Source organism: Armigeres subalbatus, chromosome 2 (assembly GCF_024139115.2).
Source record: "Armigeres subalbatus isolate Guangzhou_Male chromosome 2, GZ_Asu_2, whole genome shotgun sequence".
Taxonomy (NCBI): Eukaryota; Metazoa; Arthropoda; class Insecta; order Diptera; family Culicidae; genus Armigeres; species Armigeres subalbatus.
Window position 1 is genome coordinate 127,237,755 of NC_085140.1, and position 25,565 is coordinate 127,263,319.

The following is a 25,565-nucleotide window of genomic DNA, read 5'->3' on the forward strand; positions in this document are numbered from 1 at the left end:
TCCGGCGTCAAAATCGGAACAACTTTTTCCATTTATCTGGAAAATTGAAAACATTTGTTAAATAAAATAACCAAAAAGGATAAAGAGATCTTAAGAAGTTTTGTGATAAGTATGTAGAAAATACCATCATCACCCGGTGCTGTCACATTTTTAAATTTCCTAGTAATAGATCTTACTTAATCCAAATTAGTTCCAAAAGAAGGGCCAAGAACATTCTCTTTGGAATAACAAGTGTTTTTTTTTTTTGGATAATGCAGTCCTTATTCGATAATCTTCAATATCGCTTAAACAAAATTGATTAGGAGAGGTAAAATTTACCTGCCGACTATTTTAATCACTATTGCTGGTCTACCGTTTCTATGGCCAAACCTTCTTGAAGGCCCATCTCTTGATAAAAGCATTATCCAGTTTTCCAGCGATAACGGCCGCCAGTTAGCCTGTGAATAGTTTCAAATTTGATGTTCAAATTTGATGGTCAACCGCCCCCAGTTCTTTGAACATTCTGAACAATGTGGTAAATAAGAAGCTGTGGGTGGATGCAATAGATCCACACTTTCTTATTTGCTGCATTGCTCAGATTGCTCCTTCTCACTTCTTTCTTTTTCATTTTTCTCTTTTCCTTACAGCTTCTTCCTTCTTCTCCCTTTAAACTTCTCTCTTCTCACTTGTCACTCTTCACTTCTCACTTCTTACTTCTCTCTCCTCACTTCTTACTACAGTAATATCCCGATTTTATCATACCCTTGGTGAATTTTGGTGTGATAAAATAGGGAATGTGACAAAATCGGATTTTTTTATTTTCAATTTTTTAATCCATTTCGCAAATTTGAATCAGTTAATACCATGGAAAGGTAAAATGCGTGAACGTGCACACTTAAAATAGCAATTTTTTTTGGGATTTTCGACCCCCCTCCTTCCATGTAAGATTTTTTCATACAAATGATTTCTGGACTGCTTTGCGATTTGGGCGTAACTTATTTTGTAAACAAACATTGCTTAATGGATTCCGGAGAATGCAAGCGTTTTCATCCCAAACTAATTCCCTTATCTAATAGAGGAAAGCTCATTCTGTCGGATACATATCGTGGTTTTCCCAGGAAATGCTTGCTTTAGAAGGAATTCGTCTTTCAATGTTTGTTTACTAAATAAATTACGCCCAAATTGCTGGTCGGTCCCAAATCTGTGAAATGACTTAAGTGTGTATGGATATGATTCACTTATCTAAACTAGTTTTGTGGTGGTTTGATGTGTCATTCGGTGTATAATGCACTAGTGCGACAATTGGTGTTATAACCACGATTGGTACATCTACCATAGCTATGTATGATCTTTGATCAGAATCAAAGTTTGATAATTTTAAAGCTTGCGTTCCGATTTTATGTACATTTACTTTACTGACAACTAACCCTACTCATCCTGTATTGTTATGGTGCTTAAGAGAACGGCAGACTCCTCTCCCTCCATAAGTGCTTACGTAATATGTGTACGGTCCCTGGTGGAGCAGTGTCATGGAAAAAAGTCATCCAGTCGAGATTTGACAAACACGTCCAGCCCAATGCAACAATTTATTACGCAAACAATACAAGAAGAAGAAGAATTTTCAACTACATAAATAGTGTATCGGTCGTTGTTACATATTTGAAATACAGATAAAGAGACACTTGACTGGCAGAGGCATCAATGAAGTGTTGAAAATGGAGTAGAAAAGCTAGGTGCTCGATTTTTTTCATTGGACAGGAGCATTCTATGCTTGTTAATATTGGCTTAAGACCAGTTCCTGGTTGCGGCACCGTGTGAACAGTTAGATCGAGATCTTGAAAAAGGATTAGGTACTAAGATTAAAACTCAAGATATTAGGGACACAAGCATGGTTCTACTCCGGTGCCGTGGAAATATGCTAAAGAGTCTAATAAAAAAAACAATTCTCGCGCGTTGTAACGCCAGTGCTGCGTGGCGTGGCATCCCAGAAAGCCATTTTTCTATACAAATTCTATATACGGCTTTTACAATGTGATCCGAAATTGTATACGGCTTTAGAATATGTAATGCATATTTATCCTAATGTTTCATGCAAGTTTTCTCAAGAAACCATTTAATAGTACGTCAAGAAGTTGTAACACCACGGTGGAATATGTCCTCCACAAAGTCCGTGATAGAATAGGCGAACTATGCAGGTAGATACCTACTAGTGTGGCAAATAAATGTACTGATTATAAAATACATTTTATTTGGGATAAGAATGTTAGTCCTCTTATTCTTCTTTATATATATATATATATATATATATATATATATATATATATATATATATATATATATAAACCAATGTATATATAAACCAATGTATATATAAACCAATGTATATATAAACCAATGTATATATAAACCAATGTATATATAAACCAATGTATATATTAACTTCATTGCATATTATTTGACGAGTCGACCGCTGGAAAAAAAAAATTATCTCTGTTAATTAATTTGGCTTCGCTTACGGACAGCACATGTTTCGAAATGGACAAATTGATACTAAATTGACGAAAAAGAATCTACGTGTCTTGGAGGGACTCGGAGGCTGATGGTTTCTGGATTTTATTTCCGCAAATTTAGTATCAATTTGTTCATTTCAGAAACATGAGCTGTGCATATGCGTTGCCAAGTTACTTAACCAGCCAATGTATTTCAGTTAGTTCACTTTGCACGAGTTCAACTTTGCTAAAATTTTGCAGTATGTTATTTTGTGGCCCAGATTGAAAAACGAAATTAATTCCGGTACGAAATGTGACACGTAATTCTACATGTGCCACGAGAAGAACCGAGTATTTTTACCTTGTTTTATGCACTTGGCAAAGGACGAATCTGTAGGGGAAGAGGCCCCAAAACGCCCTAGTGGCGCTAACCTACAATGTACTTGCGTCTCCACGCACTATCCATACCAGAATGCTGATTCGCCGACGCATGGTACTTTGTTCCCTAGTAGTTGCCAGCTAAAAGGCGTTTTGCCTCATGAGTTTTCCGGCAACAGAATATCACCAATTTTTTGAAATGTGAATATTATCAATATGATTGAGATTTTTGACAATTTTTGAATGGCATCAACTAGATATCTTGTTTAACTGTTGCATAATGTAAAAATACCCATGAATAGCGTTACAAATAAGACAATAAATCAGTGTTTGCTTAGTTAGGGCATTTTGCCACCCCTTCCCCTAGTAACCCATCAATTCGCACCAATCAAATGGTGACTCGTCCTACTTGACTTAATCTTATTCTGCGTCTCAAGAATTGTCCATTTTGACACGTCTCACGTGTAATTTAAATTGGACGTATCGTCAATTCACACTTCATTAGTAACGTCTCACCTGATATGAGACGCAAAATAAGCACAATTATACAGGTGGAACAGCATTATTGCACTTCACAATACTAGAAGAACTGACATATAAGTGGATCCTTGATAAGCAAAAAGTGTAAAAATCTTCATAATCCACAGATAGGAATTGAGTTATATTTCAAACATATTTAAAATGACTGTTCAAATATTTTTTTTCGATTGTTTTTGCCTTTCTCGTATACTAAGTATACGTAAAGGCTATAATTTCACTCCAAAACCAAACTTTTGATAGAAGGCTCGGAGACCCATAGTGTTATATACCAATCGACTCAGCTCGACGAATTGAGGTGATGTCTGTTTGTGTGTATGTATGTATGTGTGTGTGTGTATGTGTGTATGTGTACAAATTTTGTAGACACACTTTTTGGAACTTAGCATTACCCGATTTACTCGCAACAAGTTGCATTCGACGGGGAATGCGGTCCCATTGTTTGCTATTGAAAATTGGCCTGATCGGACATTGCATTTCGGAATTATTGAAAAATCATTGTTTTTTCCCAAGGGTCCCCCCTTGGAAAAAAAATTTTTTTTTCAAGAATGGTGGAAATGCATAGTAATTAATGCAAAAACATGCAAAATGATAGAAAATATGCGATCTATCCCCCTAAAGTGCTTTGTTGACCTTTCCTATGTGATTTTTTCAGTACATTTTACGATGCACGAGAAAGGCACCATCGCCGCTAGGTGGATTAATCTGGGTTTTTTTTTAATAAGGAGTAAGGATTCTGCCGATTAATTTATTTTGATTTTTCCAAACCATATTTGATTATATAAACGCACAATAAGGATAATAATGCGCAAAAAAACGAAAATGGTGAACCTGTAAGGGTTAACGCAATTTCAAATGCATCCAGTAGTTACTGCAGCCCCCTCCCCAGTAAAAGTTTTCCATTCATCCTCCCGGATGCTATACACCCACCCACACAGTTCCTACACCGCAAGGCCCGAAGCGACCGACAACGCTCTTCCGGAGCACTGGCAGCGAAAAGAATTTACCAAAACTGGTTCGGCGATTCCCGAAGCCATTACGGCATTTTTGGAATACCGTCGTCCCTGCTTTGCATCGCGCACGGATCCGGTCGTCGTCGTCGTCGTCATTCTGTTTTTCAGATAACAACGACCTATACGATGACGCGCACACACGCTAGCAAGCTACTATCTATCTGGATGAGACGACGACGTCGACGGTGGTGTCATCAGATCATGCACTTTACGGTGGAGATAAAATGACAAACAAAAAAATGCACGGCGATATGACGCCGAGCGCATCGACACGCGACACTCCTAATATGGATTGTAAGTGCAACTGCTGGTTCTGGTGTAGCCGAAGTTTTCCATATAACATCACATCTTTTTGCTGAATTGATTTTTTTGTATATACGATAAGCACTCACAAGGTTATAAATTATTATAGGCTTAACCGCATTTGAAGGAAAACATCTAAAGAGCTGCATTGCAATCACCCAGCATGATTTAAAGAGACAGCTCAGAACGAAACATTTTATAGGAGGATCAGAGACCCACTGTAGGTACTATACAGGGTGATTAGGGTTCCTCGTCAGTGTTTGAAACAATAAGCTTTTTTAATGTTCTTAAGTAATGTTTATATCTCTTTTTTTCTTTGAAAGTAATGTTATGGAATACTGGTGATAAATGCTGGTGATTTTTTATGAGATTGTTTTTGATTCAACCAAAATAATGGTTATTCAATCAAAATGGTGAAAAAAAATGTATTAAATATTTTAGACCACATAAACACAAACTGTTATCACTTACACGCTTAAAAATACAACGTAGCGGTAGCATTTCGAAAAGACTGGAGCTGTGAACCCCTTAATATAGTTTACGCCAAAAATTAAAGAAGTTATGTTATAGTTATAATATTGGTAAGCAGCATCGTGCGTGCCAGCTCCTTTTTTTGTTTTAAAAAGCTTAAGGGTGTGTGTCCGCAAGAAGAAATAAAAGTTCACTTCAGCCCGAAATTTACATATTGTTATGTATAATCTTTACCTAAAATCAAAGTTTATGTACATTTACTTTACTGATAACCAACCCTGCTCACACTGTATTATAAATCGACTTAGCTGTACAAAGACATGAAAAGTTTCTACAAAGACCTGAATACATCTGAATCTTCTCGGGTAAGCCTCTGAGAAATTCTTCTGAATTTCATGACAAAATTTGTCTGAATTACAAGTTCTTTTGAATGTCCTCAGAATCTTCTTCTGAATTTCCTTCGAAAGTTCTTGTTACAGAAAATTCTGCACGAGAAATGTTGAATTTTCACGGGAAACTTCTTTATTCTGTTCAGCTACTTGATATCAGATGATATTGACAATTAAGTTTGAGAACATAAGGTAAAAAGACAATGTTAGGCACCCACCACGAGTCACGAAAGTGATGTGGTTAATGAGTCCATATAGAGCTCAATTCCTGACTTGCGCTGATCTGACTCTGAACACGAAAGTGTCAACCCTTGCATGGCCTCCCTGCATGTCGTAAGGCATGTAAAGATAACCATGGGATTATTAAAGGCGACTACTCTAGTAGGATTCGACGGCAGCCACAAGGGGGACCCAGTTACAATGAGTGAAAGAAAAAACCAAATAACTCTTTTGATGATGCGTTAAGCATGGAGGTGGTAGACCCCTTTGCCAAGGGGGGTTTGGCGAGGTCTCCTCCCAGGGAGGCGGAGAGCGGAGTGACAAAGGCTGCAACTATCAGCACCGGAGTCTCCCCAGCTGTGACAGGGTATAGCCCTATCAGCACGATCGGCGGGCCGGGCGATGATATCATCGAGTTCGCGAACACAAGGCAGAACATCAGTAAGGAACTAAAACATGCTTCGCCAGGCTGTTCGAGTCGCAAGACAAGAACAGGATGCGTTTTTCAGGCGGGTGGTGGGAAGAGAGAAGGCCGACAAAGGTGCTCAAACCGATGCCTTCTCTTTCCTTGGAGGAGCAACCATGGCCCAAGAGGCGATTGATTTCGCCTTGACGGCTAATGAAGAAAAGACGAAAAGAAAAGCCAAACGACGTGCAACCATAAAGGCCAAACGTCGTCTGGGCGGAGCAGATCGGGGTGCAGAGGAGCCCGAAGGGCGTCGACCCGAGAAGGTGACTTCTCGGCCCAAAAAGGCGAAAGGCATCAACCAGGCGCAAGTCGCCGGGCCGCAAGAGGGTACCAGCCAGCCTGTGCCATCGGCACAAGGGACCGAAAATCCCTGGCAGCTGGTCAGTAGGGCAAAACGGAAGTCAAACGCATCTCGACCCGCAAAGAAAGCTAAGGACAGAGGCGAGGCCTTGTTGGTGAAAACTGATGAGGCAAAGTACGCTAAAGTCCTAAAATCGATGCGGGCGGCCAAAAAGCTTTCGGCGCTGGGTCAGGACGTGCGAAGCGTCAGACGCAAAAGACCGGCGAAATGATCTTGGTTCTGAAACGCGGAGCGCAGGCTAGTGGGACTGACAACAGGAAGCTGGCCCAAGAGGTCTTGGGTGACGACGCCGAGGTGAGGTCGTTGGGGGCGGAAATGACTCTCCAGTGCAAGCAACTGAACGAGGTAACGAACGCGGACGACCAGACCGTAGCAACCTGTGTCGTCGTTGTGGCGAGGAAGGGCACAAGGCGCATGAATGTGATAAGGCACCAAGGTGCCTTATCTGCGCCAGCAAAAAGCAAGCCTGTAACCACGTTATGTGTGGGTCTTCGTGTCCCATCGGAGAGAAAAATAAGAATAAGCCGTGTCACTCGGTCTTGAAGTCGAGGACTGATGTCGCCCTCCTGTCCGAACCGTACAACTACTCTGTCGATAACGGCAATTGGGTGGCGGATGTGTCTAGGATGGCAGCTGTTTGCACGACGGGACGGTACCCGATCCAAGAGGTGGTACACTCCTCTGCTGAGGGTGTCGCGATAGCTAAGATCAATGGTGTGTTCTATTGTAGCTACTATGCCCCACCAAGGTGGCCATTTGAACAGTTTAACTAGATGATAGATAGGCTATCGTCTGACCTAGTGGCTCGTAAGCCGTTCGCAATAGCAGGAGATTTTAACGCTTGGGCAGTGGAGTGGGGAAGCCGTTGCACCAATCAAAGGAGTCAAACGTTACTAGAGGCGCTAGCGAAGCTCGACGCAGTGATGATGGTTCCGCTAGCACGTTCAGAAAAAACGGGGTCGAGTCATGGATTGACGTAACGTTTGTCAGTCCTGGTCTGGCACCAGACTTACACCCATAGTGATCATCTAGCAAATCACTTTAAGATCAACTATGGCGTGCAACATCCGAGGTCCGGGGATCCCTGTCAGGTCCGGGGGTGGAGAACCAATCACTTCGACAGCAAAGTTTTCACAGCGGCCCTGGGACTGGAAGCCAACACTGAAGGTCTAAGCGGGGATGCGTTGGTAGCTGTCCTATCACGCGCGTGTGACGCCACCATGCCGAGGAAAGCCCTGCCGAGAAATGGCAGACGGCCGGTATACTGGTGGAGTCCCGAGATTGCGGTCCTTCGATCAACCTGCCTCAAGGCTAGACGAAGGATGCAACGTGCCCGCACCGAGGATGAAAGAGCGGACCGCCGTGAAGTGTTTCGAGCTGCGAAACTGGCCTTTAACAAGGTCATTAAGAGCAGTAAGAGAGTGTGTTTCGACAACCTATGCGAGGCAGCCAACGAGAGTCCATGGGGTGACGCCTACAGGATAGTGATGGCCAAGACCAAAAGGAGCTCTTCACCCCCCGAACGGTCCCCGGATAGGTTGGCGAGGATTATCGAGGTACTATTCCCGTCCCGAGCCTCCTGCACCACAAGGCAATATGGGTGCGGCCGAAATGGTGGCTCCGGTGACGAACGAAGAGTTACTCGCGGTGGCCAAATCCCTGGTAACGAAGGAAGCTCCTGGGCCTGATGGAGTTCCGAACAGCGCTCTCAAGGCAGCAATCATAGCGAACCCGAACATGTTCAGGCTGGCTATGCAAAGATGCCTAGATGAGTGTAGATTCCCCGAAAAATGGAAAAGACAGAAACTGGTGTTGTTGCCGAAGGCCTGGAAGTCGCCGGGAGACCCATCGGCGCATAGACCAATCTGCCTTATAGACACGATCGGCAAGTTGCTAGAGAGGATCATCCTCAACAGGCTGACCCCGTACTCAGAGGGTACGAACGGCCTGTCTACCAGTTCGGTTTTCGCAAGGATAAGTCCACGTTGGACACTATTAGCTCGGTGGTGAAGACCGCCGAGATAGCGATCCAACAGAAAAGGCGAGGTATTCGATACTGTGCGTTAGTGATACTTGGTGTGAAGAATCCCTGGGATGCCATCGCGCTCGCGTTACACCGGCTTAGCCTGCCGGTGGCCCTGTACCGGATTTTGTAAAGCTATTTCCAGAACCGTGTACTATTATACGAGACCGATGCCGGTCAGAGAAGCGTACCTATTACCGTAGGAGTTCCGCAAGGTTCAATACTGGGCGCTATTATGAAACCTTATGTATGACGAGGTTCTGAAGCTAAAGTTCCCTCCTGGTGTTAAGATCGTCGGTTTCACAGATGACGTAACCTTGGAGGTCTACGGGGAGTCAATTGCCTAAGTAGAACTGACCGCGGTATACGCGATCAGCACGGTGGAGGATTGGATGAGGATGAGCGTTAGAGGCCTGGAGCTCGCTCAACATAAGACGGAGGTGGTTATCGTCAACAACCGCAAGTCGGTTCAACATGCAGTGATTCACGTGGGTTAAGTCGCGATCGCATCAAAGCGGAGTTTGAAGCTCCTTGGGGTCGTAATAGACGACAACCTGACCTTCGCCAGCCATGTCGACTATGCGTGCAAGAGGCCATGTTGCGGTTGCTGTTGCGGCATTATCGAGGATGATGTCCAACAGTTCCAAGGTGTGCGCCAGTAGACGTAGGCGGCCCGTCCTGGGCGAGAGCTTTGGGGGTAATCAGTTACCTGCGGAAGCTGGAGAGCAAGTACCGCTTGATGTGTCTCAGAGTGATATCTGCCTACCGCACGATATCACATGATGCAGCCTGCGTGATTGCGTGCATGATGTCAGTAGGGCTGGTCATCCGGGAAGGCGAGGAGTGTTTCGAGCTACGTGGCACCAGAGGTGTCAGCGAACGCATTAGGGTGACTTCGGTTGCCAGATGGCAGCGCGACTGGGATAACTTTTCTAAAGGTAGGTGGACCCACCGGTTGATACCTAACATATCGAGCCGGGTGGGGAGACCCCATGGGGAAGTTCACTTCCATCTGACACAATTCCTGTCAGGCCATGGCTGCTTCCGGCAGTACCTCTACAGGTTTGGGCACGCGGAGAGCCCCGTCTGCCCTGACTTCCCAGGGGTTGATGAAATTGCAGAGCACATATTGTATGTCCTCGTTTCGACGTCGAAAGTCGGGACACAACCCCGGGTACCCTTATCCAGAGCAGAGGATGTGCCAAGCGGTGGAAAAGTGGAACGCAGTTTTGGCTGCAACCACTCAGATTGCCTGCAGCTTGCAGATAATCTGGCGTGTCGAGCAGCTTGTCGACATGACCAATTTTGATTTGTTAGTTAGAGCTTGAGCTTGAGCTTGATTGACTGCTCGTAGTTGCTACTCCATTATGACCAGATCAGCTGTTCTTGCACAGGGAACCAACAGATGTTTGCTTGGGACTAGCACACATCTTCAATGTACAAGTACTGGTGATCTCATTTGTAAGGTCATACTGGCGCCTGCCACGTCAGAATGCAAGTCAATGTAGGGAAGGGAAGGAAATGATGATGCAAACACTCGCCCACTGCAAGCCGAATATACCTCTGCACTGGCCACGAGTTCATACGGAATTTTATTTGAGTTTTTGGGTTAGGTGGGAGAGGCAGAGGTTCGTCTTGGTTAACGAGCTGCCAATGTTATAGAGATAGAAGAAAGCCACTGATGGAATTTCTAATTGGATGTAGGAAACGAGCTCTATACAGTGATCGTTCGCTAATTGGGGCACGACCTCACCCCAACTAGCGAATGCCGTTCGCTAATTGGGGCGTTTTGTCAAGCGTCAATGTTGTTTACTTTTTGCATTGAACAAAGGAAAATTTTACGCGCCAGAAAATATCGATCCCGCCAAACACGGAAACAAAACGTCAACGCGTTTAGCTGCTTTTTAATTGGGTTTTGCCCCAATTAGCGAACCCCCAACTAAAAAGCGCCCCAACTAGAAAAAACCCAATTAGCGAACGTTCACTGTAGTTCATTTCCAATTCTAGCAGATTACTGATAGAATACTCAAGTTGAAGGTATAGGAATAGTAATGGAAACGGTATGGAAGTCCATTTCCAGTTCTAGCGATTGCTGGAACATGAGAAATAAAGAGAAAGATACAAAGTAGGAGAATGGAACGGACCTGGGATTGAACCCACGACCTCCTGCGTATGAGGCAGAAGCAGTAGCCATATGACTACCAAGCCCGCTTCGAAACAAGAGAGATCACGCACTGAACTGATTAATTTTATTACCGGCCGCGCAATGCAGAACACAATAATTCGGCCGACCGCGCGATCGTTCTGCTGTCCGGAACAAGAGAGATCACGCACTGAACTCCCAATTTTTGATTTGTTAGTTAGAGCCAAAAAAAGCTGTGCGCGGGGAAGTGAATGAGAGGTTTGCACCGGGGGTCTGATGTTTTGGTTGAGTTTTCTTAGTACAGATGCAGTCTCTTTTCTTCTGCTTTTCGTTTATGGACCTGTCAGTGTGGATCGCACCTATCTCTTTTCTTCCCGTGATAATCCTTATGGCTGTCAGTGCGGAATTTCCAATGTTGACTACGAAACCAACTGTGGTGGAGGTATACAAGTGTCAGTCCCGTGGTTTACACATGTCGAGGTAAGAGTGTCGCAGCGGGTGGCAACCGCAGTCGCCACCACGAGGCATGGCAGAAGAGTGAGCGCATAGGTGTTAGTATGGACTGCACATGCCGAGGTAGGAGGGTCGTAGCGTAGAACTGTTGGTACCTATCGCTATCGACACCTCGAGGCATGGCAGAGGAGAGTAGAGTGAGCATCCAAGTCAGCCTCGCATGGCATGTCAGAAGTGAGAACCTAAGTAAGTCCCACATGGTGTGTCAGGAGGAGTGGCAGGGTGTGCTAGAGTAACCACTCAAATAAGTCTCAAATTGGTGTGCTAGAGTGTGAATCAGGTGATCATCCAAGTTAGACTCACATGGTATGTCAATGGTGAGCATCCAAGTAAGACGTCAGAAAGAGTGTCAGGGTGTGTCAGAGGGTATGTTAGAGAGAGCACCCAAGTAAGCCTCATACGGGATGAGTGCCTGTGTGAGCGTGAATGAGCGAGTACATTAAGTACCGGTTATCCCCCAGAAGCAATACTGGGAGGCAGATCCTGGGGGAACCAAGGTATTAATAGAGAGGGTAACTCAAGTAACCTTCCGTTGCTAGGGTGGGTTTAGTGGGTCCCGCGTTCCGTCAACCCCACTCCCTGAGTGATAATTTCAGGTGTCTGTTTGCAGATTTGCCTTCATCCCACTATTAAAAAATGAGTTCAATGGTAACCACCGAAGGCAAGGCCAGCAGAGAGTGAAGACAGCTTGTATGTACAGGCCTTCAAATGATAATAAAATGTAATGAAGAGTTCTATTTTCAATCCAGTCTCAGACCTCTGCAAGTCCTGTTTTCTTGTGCATAGTATTACACAAAATTCAAAACACATGGGAAGCATTAATTTAATAATTACGCAAAAATACAAAGCAGAAACCTATGTTCTAAGGCACGCTTATTTACATTTGAGTCTAACCCAAAGGGGTGTAAGTGACAAAGGCTTAGTTTAGAGAAAAATGGGTGTAAAGTTTTCAAATATTTCTTTTGTTACATACAAATTGTAGATAAGTCAGAGGCGTCGCGTGGTCAATTCTTCAACCTGTGCACTTTTTCAATATTCCGAGAAAAACATATAATAGAAATGATAAACGAATTACTTTCCAGCGTGTTTCTTAATAAGTTTTGCTTATTTTGTTGCATCTAACTGGTGCTTGGCAACTTCTTATTTACTGAATTCACTCAAACTAAACTAAGCTTAAAAGTGATAGTCTATACAATAAACAATGAAGTTCATAGCCTTAACTCTTCTCAATTAATAATTATTCTATTTACAATTTATTTCTTTTGATCAATATTCTGGACTGGACATATGTCGAACAATTTTCCGTCCATCAGGACATTTCCTCATAAAATTTTTCATAAATTTGTGTGGACCATTGACATTTGACGTACCCTCTCCCTAATTCCCTGGATTTATCGAAAAAAACCTTCAGGAATAAATTTCTTTGAAAAAGTTGACCCGTTTCATTTTCGGTAATACCTACTGATTTTCATTACAAGATCTGCACCGATCTGAAGAAAATAGTTTTGTCTATTGTGCTGAGGTGAAAATATTGCAACAAATTTTAAACTAGCCTAGATATTAGCAAAAGAGAGCGTAATGAAAGAGAGTCTCGCATTTGGACTTACGACGTTTTCAAAAATCACGCGAGAAATGTCTGTTTACAATATGTTAATATTGTCGGATACTTCAATGTCTAGTATAATAGGCGTATTTGTAAACAGGCTTTATTTCAAACGCTTATTAGCAGATGACAATTTCTGTTTAAATTGAGCTAATGTAGCGCTAGTATTATCGGACAGTACATTGTCGCTTGGATTAGTGGATATGTATGTAAATTATAGGCCATCCTATTCAATATCAAATATCAAAAGCGCTTTTGCTTCGCAGTATTTATTCAACGCGGAACTTTCCTTACACGCTTAAAGTCATTCACACAATTTTGTGTTTCGTTCACACAAAACGGGCCTAACCTGGAACAACACATATTATGTGTAACTGCCATGTTACTCATTTTAGTGTAATTGACGATTAACGATTTCCGATGCGTTCATTTCACACAGTGAGAGAGCGGTCGGAAAACGGACCTAACCTCAATTATATTTTTTCATGTAAATTGAAAATTATCCCAACATGTTTATACTGTTTCAGAGGAGTCCCCATTTGCTTCGATATGACCAAACTAAAGTGCGATGTTTATAGTTGCACATTTTAGTTGTATCGTATCGAAACATGACGAAAATCCACAGAAAAAGTCATTTTCGTTGCGATGCGTGCCGGACGCAACCGCCATCATGGCGATCAAAATGGACTTGACAGTTCGAAGCAAAGTTTCTTACACATATTAAAAGAATAAAAGACATTACACAGCGACTGTGCATGTCTTACACATAATTTTCACACAGATTGCTATTCTCTCGTGTCATCGTCGTCATGTGTGAAAATTATTCATGCGATGTGTAATTTACTTTAAGCGTGTATGGAACGCTTTGAGGGAGCAGAAATGCGCGCGCTTTACTCTTCTCTTTCGATTTTGTTCCGATTGCGCTCTCTTCACCGAATCGCGCATGCGCTGTTTGAAGCGGTTCTCGATAGGCACCAAACCGTGCACTTCTTGCGAAGAACGCTTTGACTACCTATACATCGCCGATGGCGCTGAGAGCAGATGTTCCACACATACAAAATAATGCGTGTATGATGCATGCCAAACCGTTCTCGGCTGAAAGTTCCGTGTTGATACAACATGTGGTGTCGGTGGGTCGATTTGGTATCGTAGAGAAAAATATAATGCGCCCCCATCGCAACATTTGGTTGCCTCACATCACATGTCGCCTATAAAAAATTCATGCATATTTTCCGTTTATGTATCTAATAGTCAAATTTGCATGAAGCTTCTAAATGCACATATTTCAAATAATCTAATATGTTTGGATTAGAAAGACAAGAAATCTATTGAGAGTTTAAATGTTGGGGATAAAATTGCCACATGTGCAGTGCACAGGTTGCACATGCGGACGCGACGCCTCTGAGATAAGTTCAAAAAATTACAAATTTCCGGTGAATTTTCACATTTTTTACAAATAACGTAAAAAATATTTCAACATATTGCCGCAAAGCTCTAAAACCAAAGCATTCTTCGCAATAATCATCTCAAATTTGACCTCCGCATTTAGGCCACGAAAAAAAGACAAATATATTATTCACCAAATAAGCTTTTCCCAAATTTAGGTCCAATAAGCCGCTGTCATTTTCGAAATGATGAAGAGCACCTCTACTCATTTGCAAAAATTCCAGCTGTTTCAATATAAAACCAAACCAACGACGGCGCCGCCCGGTGGCATTCGTGGTAGAAAAAAAAAGACGCGAAAAGACACACATCCAAGCAGTAATAACACAACCAACCAATACTTGCCAATCAAGGTACACTGACTTCTCAGCTACTCGTTTTGGATTTTCCGTCTTGGCAGACTTGTGACTCCTTCGCCGGTCTTCCGCCACGGTCTGGTCGTGCTCACACACTCGTTAACTGACTTACTAGAGTGAGCGCTTAGCTAGGTATAGGTACTCTTGGCAACGACGACGATGCACCACATGCTTTGGGCCGTGGTCGTCTCATCATGCATCTTCTTTCCACGGCTGTCCATCCAGTCAAGTCTGTTCTGTATAATCGCCCTCAGTTCTCCCCACATACCACTCCAACGCGTTGCACCGTGTGCTCCCCTTATTTGGTGTAATTAATGTGTTTTAGCACGTTTTTGTAATCTGTCTTTCGACTCCACAAGGTTCATGCATGCACCCCAATTTCCGCTCGTGCCAGATATTTGCTGTGTACTGTTCAATAACGGGCCACATGAAAGAGCTGATACCGGAAGTACGCTCCTCTCTTTCATTCTACGTTGGACTACCCCAACAAGCCAACAACACCGCGAGGTGCATAACAAATATACTTACCATCATCTTGTAGTGTGCTCTCTTAGCGTCCAACAGTACTACCATAACCCACTACCGGATTGGCCCGTCTCGTCCGTCTGCTGCGTACCGTCGTACAACCGGAAGACTGTGAGTTCGGTGCGACTCGCACGGCAAACAAAAACAAGCGTGTCTGAGTCTGGCCTCTACCGGAGCCCGTGCGAATTGCCGGAAACACCGCAAAACTTCTCCTCAATCAAACAAACAAATTCAATGCCAGAATACACACAGCACAAAAATCGCACCGATCCGAATTTCGATCCTATTTGCTTCAGTGAGTTTATTCACTTTTCTGAAAGACCAAAAACAACAAACCCAAATTTAGCCGAATCGCGTTCCACACGAACGACTCTCAGCACTTGGGACGGCTGGATAAATGCAGTAACCCTTTGAGGATTTGCCGGTTTCCGAATCCACCGGAACGCAACCGCCAGCCAGTTCTATCGCAAAACACGAACCTAGAAGATCCACTCGCACACCGGAAGTTACAATTCTGGGGGAAAACAACTGGCAAATATCGGCAAAAGCAAAATGCTTCTTGGGGGCAATTGTTCACACAAGCACAAATCGGTGAAACTTTTCACTTTGACTTTTCCGATATTGATTATTTTCCCACACGGCTCACGCATACACGGGCAAAAGGCATGTGATTAGATCATCCATACATTGGCGTGCACTCAGTGCTGCGAGAAAAGGCACTCACGCTCTCCATACATTCATTTGGAACTTTTTTTTGGGAAATTCCATGTTGCATTTCCTAGATTATAGGATTATAAGATCTGTCTAATCAAATGTTGGCGTAACAACGTACTGCGCTCTGATTAGAATTGAACAAAATTTTATTTGATACGAGGTAGATGACGATAATAATTATAATTGAATTCCAATCTCAAGAGAGCCACTCCCTACAGGAACTCATTGGGATTAAGAGAACTTGTTCTTGTGTCATGCTCGTGCCGGTCGTGGTGTTTGTATGAACCAAACTGTAGAGGGGCGAGACTGATCAACATAAAACCACGGTTGCATCTTATGTCTTTCACATGACTTCCCACTCACTTCGCTTCCTACTTTACGCTGCCGTGCACGAGTCATGTGTGCCGTGTTTTTATGCTATTTTCCGTTCATTTCCCCCTGCGAAGCGAAAGCGATTGAATGTGACGTCTTCGTTTATCGTTAGTTACGGAGGATTGGAAACTTTACTGGAATCGAAGGCGAAGGCAATATCTTAAAAAAAAACAAATGCTGCATTATTACTAATGAACTAAGAAGCTTAAGCTCAACATCGAGTGTTAAAGAACATACAAGGCATATTTGACCACATGAGGCCACATATCGATTCCAATTAGCCCAAATATGTATATGTATCAAGGAGATACAAAATTACCAAAGAATGTCTTAATGAAGATTGAATGTTGTACGATAATTTTGGGTAATTTCTAGACAATTACCTTAAAATTGGCCCAGATGGAATACACAGCATTTATTGTATGTACTATGTATTAGGCCATCTAAATCGAAAAAATGAAACATAGCTTAAGCACTATTTCAAATATCAGAAAAATAACTTTTCGAAAAGTGACTAAATCAAAACATGCATTTTATATTCGGATTTTTCCCGAAGCCCTGCGACTAACCCTGCAGATCAGTTCCCAAACAAGAATAAACTCAACTTTTTTGACGAAAAAAACAAAAAAAAAATATAAAAAAAAACATTTTATTATCAATCTCACCTTATCGGCCGGGACGATTTGAAATCTTCGCAAAGCAAATTGACGCCAAAATCGTCGCCAGCCAAAAAGCCATAAGATCTGTCAAATCAACTGTGAACAAAATTTTATAAACTCAATAATCTTATAATTTCTCAAAATTGAGCCCTGTTTTTCATGCAGATTAAAATGATTCAATGTCCTGCTAACACAGTTTTGGAACATAATTGTTGGCGACGATTTGAAGGTGTCAAAAAAGTGGTCGGCGCGTTTTGTTACCACGGAAACAGTCAATAATTTTCAGAGATGTTGGTATCAGCTTGATGGAGGCGCATGGCGTTTAGTTATATGTTGATTTGACGATTTACTTCATATTCAATAGAAATAAAATCGTTGTGGAAATTCAGTCGAATATTGAGAGTGAATTTCAGCAAAATAGGTCACTCACTCACTCACTTATGTATCCTGAGCACCCCTAGGGACACCCCTACTGCCGTAATCTGAAAAAAAAAATATGTATACACCATTTCCCAAACATGGTGTTAAGTAACGAATAGTAGCTCTCATTGAGCTCTCTAACAGAAAATAGAAAACACGCATGTTGTAATCTGGCGCTTACGTCACTTTCTCAGATAACGGCAGCCTAGAGTTACTTCCTTTATTTTTTTGTTGACGTTACGTCACCACGTCACCACCCAGCTGCCTCTGTTGCGATGTCCAGCCGGATTCCAGTCCAGCACTTGCTAGCAGATTTCGTCTCCGCTCTTTCATAATGTATGGCCGATCCACCTCCATTTGCGCTCTCGAATGTCTGTTTATATCGCTTTTGACGGGGGACTACGTCTGTATTTTCTATAGTGGGGAACACTTTACGATTTTGAAAAATCGAAAAACGTCATGAAAATAAGAAAAACTATTTCAGCCGCTTCTTTATGGATTTTCAATATTCTTGGACCATTCGATCATGGAAGACCCAACGCTTTATATCCTTTCTTCTTTTTTTTCTTCTATGGCTTTACATTCCATCTGGATCTTGGTCTTCTTTTCAACTTTTTTTATACTGTCAGGTGATTGTCACTGCAACCATTCTTTAAACTATTGTGAAATACCAACCTTTCAGATGACTCATTTTTGCTTTTTTTTTTGTTTATTTAGGAGTAGAAGAATGTTTATAAAACCACCCCGAAGTCAAATTTCGATAGAAGGCTCTGTACACTAAGCATATTTGAATCATTTGTTTGAGAAACTGCATACATACATATATCCATTTTACTCAATTTCGAGAAAACAACAAAACACTGTTTTTGAACAAATGGGCACCGAATGTTTCGATATTTTTTATACAGATCAATAGTTCTTTAGCAAAACTCAACACCCTGGGGCACCTCCAATACAAAAATTGCAAGCAGTACTCCATAATTGCTCTTCAAAGTGCGTGCACATACATATGTAGTTTCTCAAACAATTTCATACATTCCTGAACAAATTTTTTTTCGTATTTTTTGCAAGAGTGCGTTTTTTTTTGGACAAGGATTCAGAATATATAAAAATCCGATTTTGGCCAAAAATTTTACATCTATACACACTTCGAAAAAACCATGTAACTTTAGATGTTTCGAGACCGACACCCACGAGCATCATTATTGATGCGAAATTGTGTTATGATAAATGTGAAACTAAGTTCACTTTTAAATTTACTTGGCTGTATTATTTTAACAAAAATGATAAAGTACCAGACGGGAATCGAACATTGGTTCACTGCGTGAGCGCCACTCACGCTACCACTCAGCCAGCGCCTCTTCATGAAGAAGCAGAGTTCAAAGTGAAACAAGTTTTACATTCATCTGCGCATGCTCTGTTCATTGCATCAACCCGTCGGCCAAGATGAATACACCACTAGGTGTTCCAATCTGCCAAATTCACGATTCAGCCATCTTGGATTTTAGTATGGGAGAGGCAGCCGGTTTGTTTATGTTTTGTAACGAAAATGAATTTTTCACCCCCGCCTTCTTCTCGCCCATAAATTGGGCAAATTGAAACACCTAGCTGTGTATTCATTTTGCCGTCTGCTGTTTGGTTGCGTGTGTTGTCGTTTCATACGTTCATCGCACCGGTTGCTGTGCTTTGGGTTCGATGGATGTAAATTTCAGTTTGTTTTGAGCTTGAGCTTGAGCTTGATTGACTGCTCGTAGTTGCTACTCCATTATGACCAGATCAGCTGTTCTTGCCCAGGGAACCAACAGATGTTTGCTTTGGATGTAAATTTCAGTTTGTTTTTCATTAAAACTGTGGCGATTGTACTGAAACTTTTGTGTGCATCCAAATTGACTGAAAAATACATTTTAATGCATATTACATCTTGTAGTATTGTGTCAGTTTTTTCCATTACGTCACCTGTAACATTAATAATTTTTTGGTGTGTAGGGTAAAACGACCAATTATGGAGGGGTAAAGCATCGTGTTAAAACAAAATTGATTTCAAAATTCTTAAAAAAAAATACCTGTTGGTGTCTTTATCCGTATTGCTGTAGTCGAATAGGATGCTCGTTAACTATACTGCCGCTCACCGCAAGTCAGACTTATCTGTATATGGACGCCATATCCAGATAAGACTGACTTGCGGTTAGCGGCAGTATAGTTTCGTATATATTATGTCAACTATACTGAACTTATAAAAACAATAAAACAATAAAAACAAAATACCGCAATAATAGGACGCAGTTGCCTATCGTTGCGATAGTTTTTGAAGGTCAGTCCTATTGTTGCGGTATTGCATGTAATTCTTTCTTATGGAGATCGACACCACAACAATAGGACCTTAGCACTACCGCAATAATAGGCACAAAGGATTAATTTTTTTAATGAAAAATGTTGATTTTTTATAGTTTTGAACGGAATGTTGTCAAACAAAAGCTGTTCTAGTAGTTTATTCGAAGAATTTTAGCATATCCACAATTGTTTTTAATGCTATTATATCCAGAATAGACTATTTTATACCCGTAATGCTGGGTAGATACCTCTTCGTGGTGTGTTACGGGGTAAGTTCAACCATGGTCACATTGCCAGCTACAGGCACATCCTGACCCAACGAATACCTTCCCAATATCCAACTCCGTGGTTCTTATTCCTTCTCTCCCTAGTAACGGTACAGATAAGCGTGGCCAGGAATAGTAATTCTAATGCTTTTGTCATTTTTGTCATAGATTGAAATTAAGGACTACACCCACCTTGATTTCTGATAGCAATCTGGACAGAGATTTCAAAGGAAACATAATTATCACTAGTTTCCAGTCCACGAAATATACCGTAGCAATGCCATGCTTTCGTATTTTCATATATTCATATTATATTTATTTTCCATATTTCATTATACTTATTTTTCATATTTCATTATATTCATTTTTCATATTTTTACATTTTATTTTTTAAATTTCCATATTTTTATAATTTCATATTTTTGCATTTTAATTTTTTTTTTATTTACGTATTTTATACTGTCCTAATTTTACACATTGATATTTAATATTTAATGTTTTAATATTTTTAAACTTTTATATTTCATATTTTTGTATTTTCATATTTATATAATTTCATGTTATTACATTTTCATATTATAATTTTTTTATATTGTCATATTTTCCATATTTTTATACTTTTCCTATTTTTATACATATATCACATTATATGATGCTTTTATATTTTTATATTTTCATGTTTTCACATTTTTTATACCTGTATATGTTCATATTTTTATACTTTTGTATTTTTAAATTTCAAATTCCATATTTAAACCCTTTGTATTTTCATATATGTGTATTTTCTTTTTTCATGCTATCATATTTTCATAATGTTATAATTTCTAATATTTCATTTTCATATTTTTATGTCTTTCTTATATATTTATACTTTCATGTTGTTATAATTTAATTTGCATATTTATATATTTCTATATTTTCCGGTTTCCGTTTTCATATTTTTATATTTTTATGATTTAATTTTCACATTTCCTTGTTATATATTTTTGTGTTTTAATATTTTTATATTATCTTACTTTCAGATCTTCATATAAAGCCTGTCCACGTTAAATTTCGGACAACCATCTTCCAAAGTGATTTTTTTTAAATTTTCACAAACCGCTGAGAAGATCAATTTTCGCATAGCTGAATCTATCCGCTTTATGTGATGCATTTAGCACGTTTTCATCTTCGTCCAAATTGATAAAATGGCTGAAAAACATTTGGATATTATCTCAGTGTCCGAAATTTAACGTGGACAGGCTTTAGTCATATTTTCAAAATTTTATACTTCAACATCAATTACAAGATACAACAATATGAGTGCATAGGAGCATGGAGGCATGGAGGTGTGCGATTGTGAAAATATTGAAAATTTTCAATATTTTCATATTCTCATGCTTTTATGTTTTTGTGTACTCATATTTTCGTATCTTCATTTTTTTATTTTCATGTTTTCATATTTTTTATTTTCATATAGCAATTTTTATTCTTTTATTACATTATATTTGTATGTTTCTTATTTTCATATTTTCATGCTTTTGTATACTTATATTATTGTATTATGTACCTTCATATTTTCATGATTTATCATTTTCATAGCCCACTACAAAACATCCCAGTAATGAAAGCTTCACAACCTGCCATAAAACCTTTAGGAAGACGACGTCCTGGCACATAACCTGCTATCTGATACTCATAACATTCTAAATAATAATTAAATTCAATTAAATTAAGTTTACAATTTCCAGCTTCTTCTACAAGAGATGTACAACCCGAGATAACTTCGGCTCTTAGTTGATGTTATATTCTTCAAATATATATAAAATTTGATAAAATTTCTGATCATAATGTTATTCATTTCACTACATATTTATATACAACTACCAAAATAAGAACTTAAAAAGAACGCGGTGCGTATGGTACGGTATGTCCACGCATCCTTCAATCCCTGTAGATTCGTGATATGTATCATGTTGAAGTAAATACTTGAACACGATACATCTCTAAGAATCATCTCTGCGGCAAACACAACGCAGTGGGCCTGGCCGCTTTGAAGTTTATGTCATACCACTGGTATGCTGTGAGCCTCAATATTGACAAGAAAAATTATTGGGCGTCATCTAACTCAATGATTTTCCAGGATGCTTTCTTTGTACTGGCTGCGTTTGTGTTCGATTAGATTAGATTAGATTAGATTAGATTATATCCAGAATAGACTATTTTAGCACTACCGCAACATTAGGACATACTACGACGATGGGATGTTTTACCCTATGCAGTTTCTCAGGTTTTGTCAAGAAAATGAACAATTTGGTGTAACTTTCAATCCCGTGGACCGATTTCAAGCAAATTTTGTACAAATATCAGCTATGAGGAGATCTCCTACGTGATGAACTTATTGTAAACATAAAAAAACACGATAATAAAGATCTAAAAAAAAAAGCTATGAGGAGACGAGTTTTTGGAAAGTGGGAGTGTGTTGGGATAGGGGTATTGTTTAGAAAATGGAGAATTCTTATTTCAACCAAATGTGTTTCAAATATTGATTGTGAGGGGTCGAGTCGAAGAAAGGTAGAAGATTGTGTGGTGTGCAGGGAGGGGCACTGTTTAGAAAATAAGCAATTGACTGTTGCTTCTGCTCCGCTTGCGCTTGACCGAATTCATAAGTGAGAAAAAAAGAAGTGCTGTTCAGTAAACGAGTAGTATATAGAATGGGAAGAAAATAGAGGAAAAAGGAATAAGGAAGAAAGAATAACCAGGCAGATGGAAGAAGGAAGCAGGAGATGGAAGAAAAAAAAGAAGGAGGAAGAAAACCCCAGATTAATCCACCTAGCGTTGCTGGTGCCTTTCTCGTGAATTTTTAAAATGAGAAAAACACATAAAAGAAGTCAAATTAGCACTCCAGGGGGAAAGATTTTACTATTTTCATCAATTTATGTTGCGTTCATTTGAATACATTGCATTAGTTTCTGAAAAAGAAGTGATTTTGAAAGTTTTCCCCAGCAATATTTTTTTAATAACTCCAAAACATCAAAAGCGAAAAATAAGGCAGGATTCCGCGTCGTTGCAAGCAAATCGGATTAGACAAAGTACAAAAAAATGTTTGCCTCACATTTTTTTGTGCACACACACATACATACATACACACATACAGACATCAACTCAATTCGTCGAGCTGAGTAGATTGGTATATAACACTATGGGTCTCCAAGTCTTCTATCAAAAGGCAAAAAGGAGAAAAAACAAGAAAAAAAGGAAAAAAGGGAGCAAACTAATAAGAAAAGAGGAAGTTAGAAAAGGAAAGATGAAGAAAGAAGGAATTAAGAATAAGTTAGAAGAAAGGTAAAAGATAGAAATAAAGAAGAAAGGAAAGCGGAATGAAGAGAGAGCCTATGTAATGTTCGACCCGAGAATTTCTCATAGATTTGTTTCAGTTACCCTTCTAAGAGTCCCTCTGAGAATTTCTCCAGGATATCTTCCTGGAACTCAAACCAGGAACTCCACTGCGATTTTCTTCAAAAACTACTTTAGGAAATTCTCCAGGAAATCTTTCTAGAGCTCCGGAAAATTCCCGAAGAAAAAATCCCTGAGTAATTTACCGGTTTACCGGGAGAGTTCTTGGAGGAATTTTCGGAAGAGTTCCCGGAGCGTGAGTAGGAGGTGACTATCAAGGGCTTCCACATTAGCTACTGGAGCAATTCAAAGGAAATTTCTGGAAAGACCTCGGAGTAATTAATTGTGGACTTTCTGGAGTAACTCCACAGAGAATGTCAGTAGGAATGGGATGGGAATTTCTGAATGATTTTTTGGTGAAGGTTCTGGGAGAGGAAACGCTGATATATCGAAGGGAATTCCTAAGTGAATTGTAAAAGAAATCACCAAGAAAATAGGGCAAAATTTTTGGGTAAGGTACACTGGGCGAAATGGAAAAAGGGGGTAAGTATAAAAATCGACTCTAAAAATTGGAATTGTACATATAAGTAATACTATGTTAAAATCAGTGTTAGATATACACTAACACAGTTAACGCTGGAGCTTTCATTTGAGGTTTCGAAAGAAGTTAATTTTTTCATTCATAAAATCAATTCTTATTTGCACAAATTGTCCCTTTTTCCAGTAATTTACTATTATATGTCACAGGTGACCATTATAATTCAATTTAACTAATAAACTAATAAAAGATTTTACACTTACGCCTAGTATAAAAAACTGCGGGGGAAGTGGGTAATGTTCTGATCACGCAAATGTATCCTTCCCTCCAGAGTTTATTTCAATAGCTGTGAATCTCAATATGTTCCTTTCTTCAAAAAAACATATAAGAAAGATAAAATGTTGAAAATATTTGAAAATTTTGTACGTGTTTTGCGCACACACAGACATCATATCAATTCGTTAAACTGAGTCGATACGTTAATAATACAGTAAGTCTCATTCTTCCTCTAAAAAGTTCATCTTTCGGTTGAACATATAGACTTTACGTACACTTAGTGTTCGAGAAGGCAAAATCAGCCCTCCCCTAGCTATTACAAAAATTCCTTGGGGACCTATTCTGTTAATCCAACGAAATTATTCAAGAAAAGATACTCAGAGCAATTACCGTTTTGATTTTAATTATATGTCACAACTCATCACAATTGAAGGTCAAGATAACTTCGGTTTTCCACTTACCTCATTCCACTGGAGTAAGTGGAAAACAACTTCTCATTATCAAATCTATTTCTATAAATTTCAAGCGATCAAAATGATATGAATTACAGCACAGTTGGTATAACATTGACTGTTTTTGAAATTCTGAAAAATTTCTGGAGGAACTTGCAGAGGAATTCCTGGAGGAACCTACGGAAGAAATTCCTGGAGGAATTCCGGAAAATTTCTAATGCACAAAATAATTCAGCAAAATGAAAAAAATGATCTATTTATTTATTTATTTATTTATAATATTTAAAATCCAACTGACAACTGACTGACAGACAGTGAATAAAACTTAACCTAACTGGAAACAATCAGCGGTGCGGAAAAGATTGAGCATCTGTTGACGTTCGTTGACACGTCCGAGGAAACATGAAAATCAAATAGGTTACAAAAATTATTTAGTTGGTGGCTAATTGAACGAATGGGCTCGTGTAGAGCATAGTCCGTGCTTCGTGAGTTCATGTACAAAAATTCGCGTTGACGGAGTGGCCTCTCAGGAGCATACAAATTTAGCTGAGTTAGCAGAGCAGGACGGTCGATATCTCCCGTAAGTAGCTTTCCTGCAAAAGTGGCCTGAGCAATTGATCGTCTCACCTCACCACCTGAGGAACCGGAGTGCATATCTAACCAACTTTTTTTTTAAATAGATTCTATTCGGGCGACCCAGCTGACGTGGAATAAACTCCATATGACAGCATTCGACTCCAAAATTGATCGTACCAGCGAACAGTAGAGGGCTTTGAGACAAAATGGATCATGAAACTCGTTTGCAATTTTTAACATAAAGCCCAATTGTCGGTTGGCTCTGGAGGTTATGTCGTTGTAGTGGTGCGCACTGGTCTAGATTGAATATCAAGTGAAATCCTGTATGGAATTTTCGAACAAACTTCTAAGGTATCCCAGGAAGAGCTCTTG

At 40.1% G+C, this 25,565-nt stretch overlaps 1 protein-coding gene across 11 annotated transcripts in view; it reads right to left on the reverse strand.

Moving 5' to 3' along the window:
- LOC134210832 (protein alan shepard) overlaps positions 1–25,565 on the reverse strand; it is an 879,934-nt gene that overhangs the window by 671,049 nt on the left and 183,320 nt on the right. The window contains exon 1 of one of the 11 annotated variants that reach the window (XM_062687158.1): positions 15,218–15,362. The exons of the other annotated variants lie outside the window; for them this stretch is intronic. Coding sequence (XP_062543142.1) covers positions 15,218–15,262 — 45 coding nt within the window. The 5' untranslated portion in view covers positions 15,263–15,362. Of the gene's footprint in view, positions 1–15,217; positions 15,363–25,565 lie in introns of those variants that run through there. 11 annotated transcript variants of the gene reach the window in all.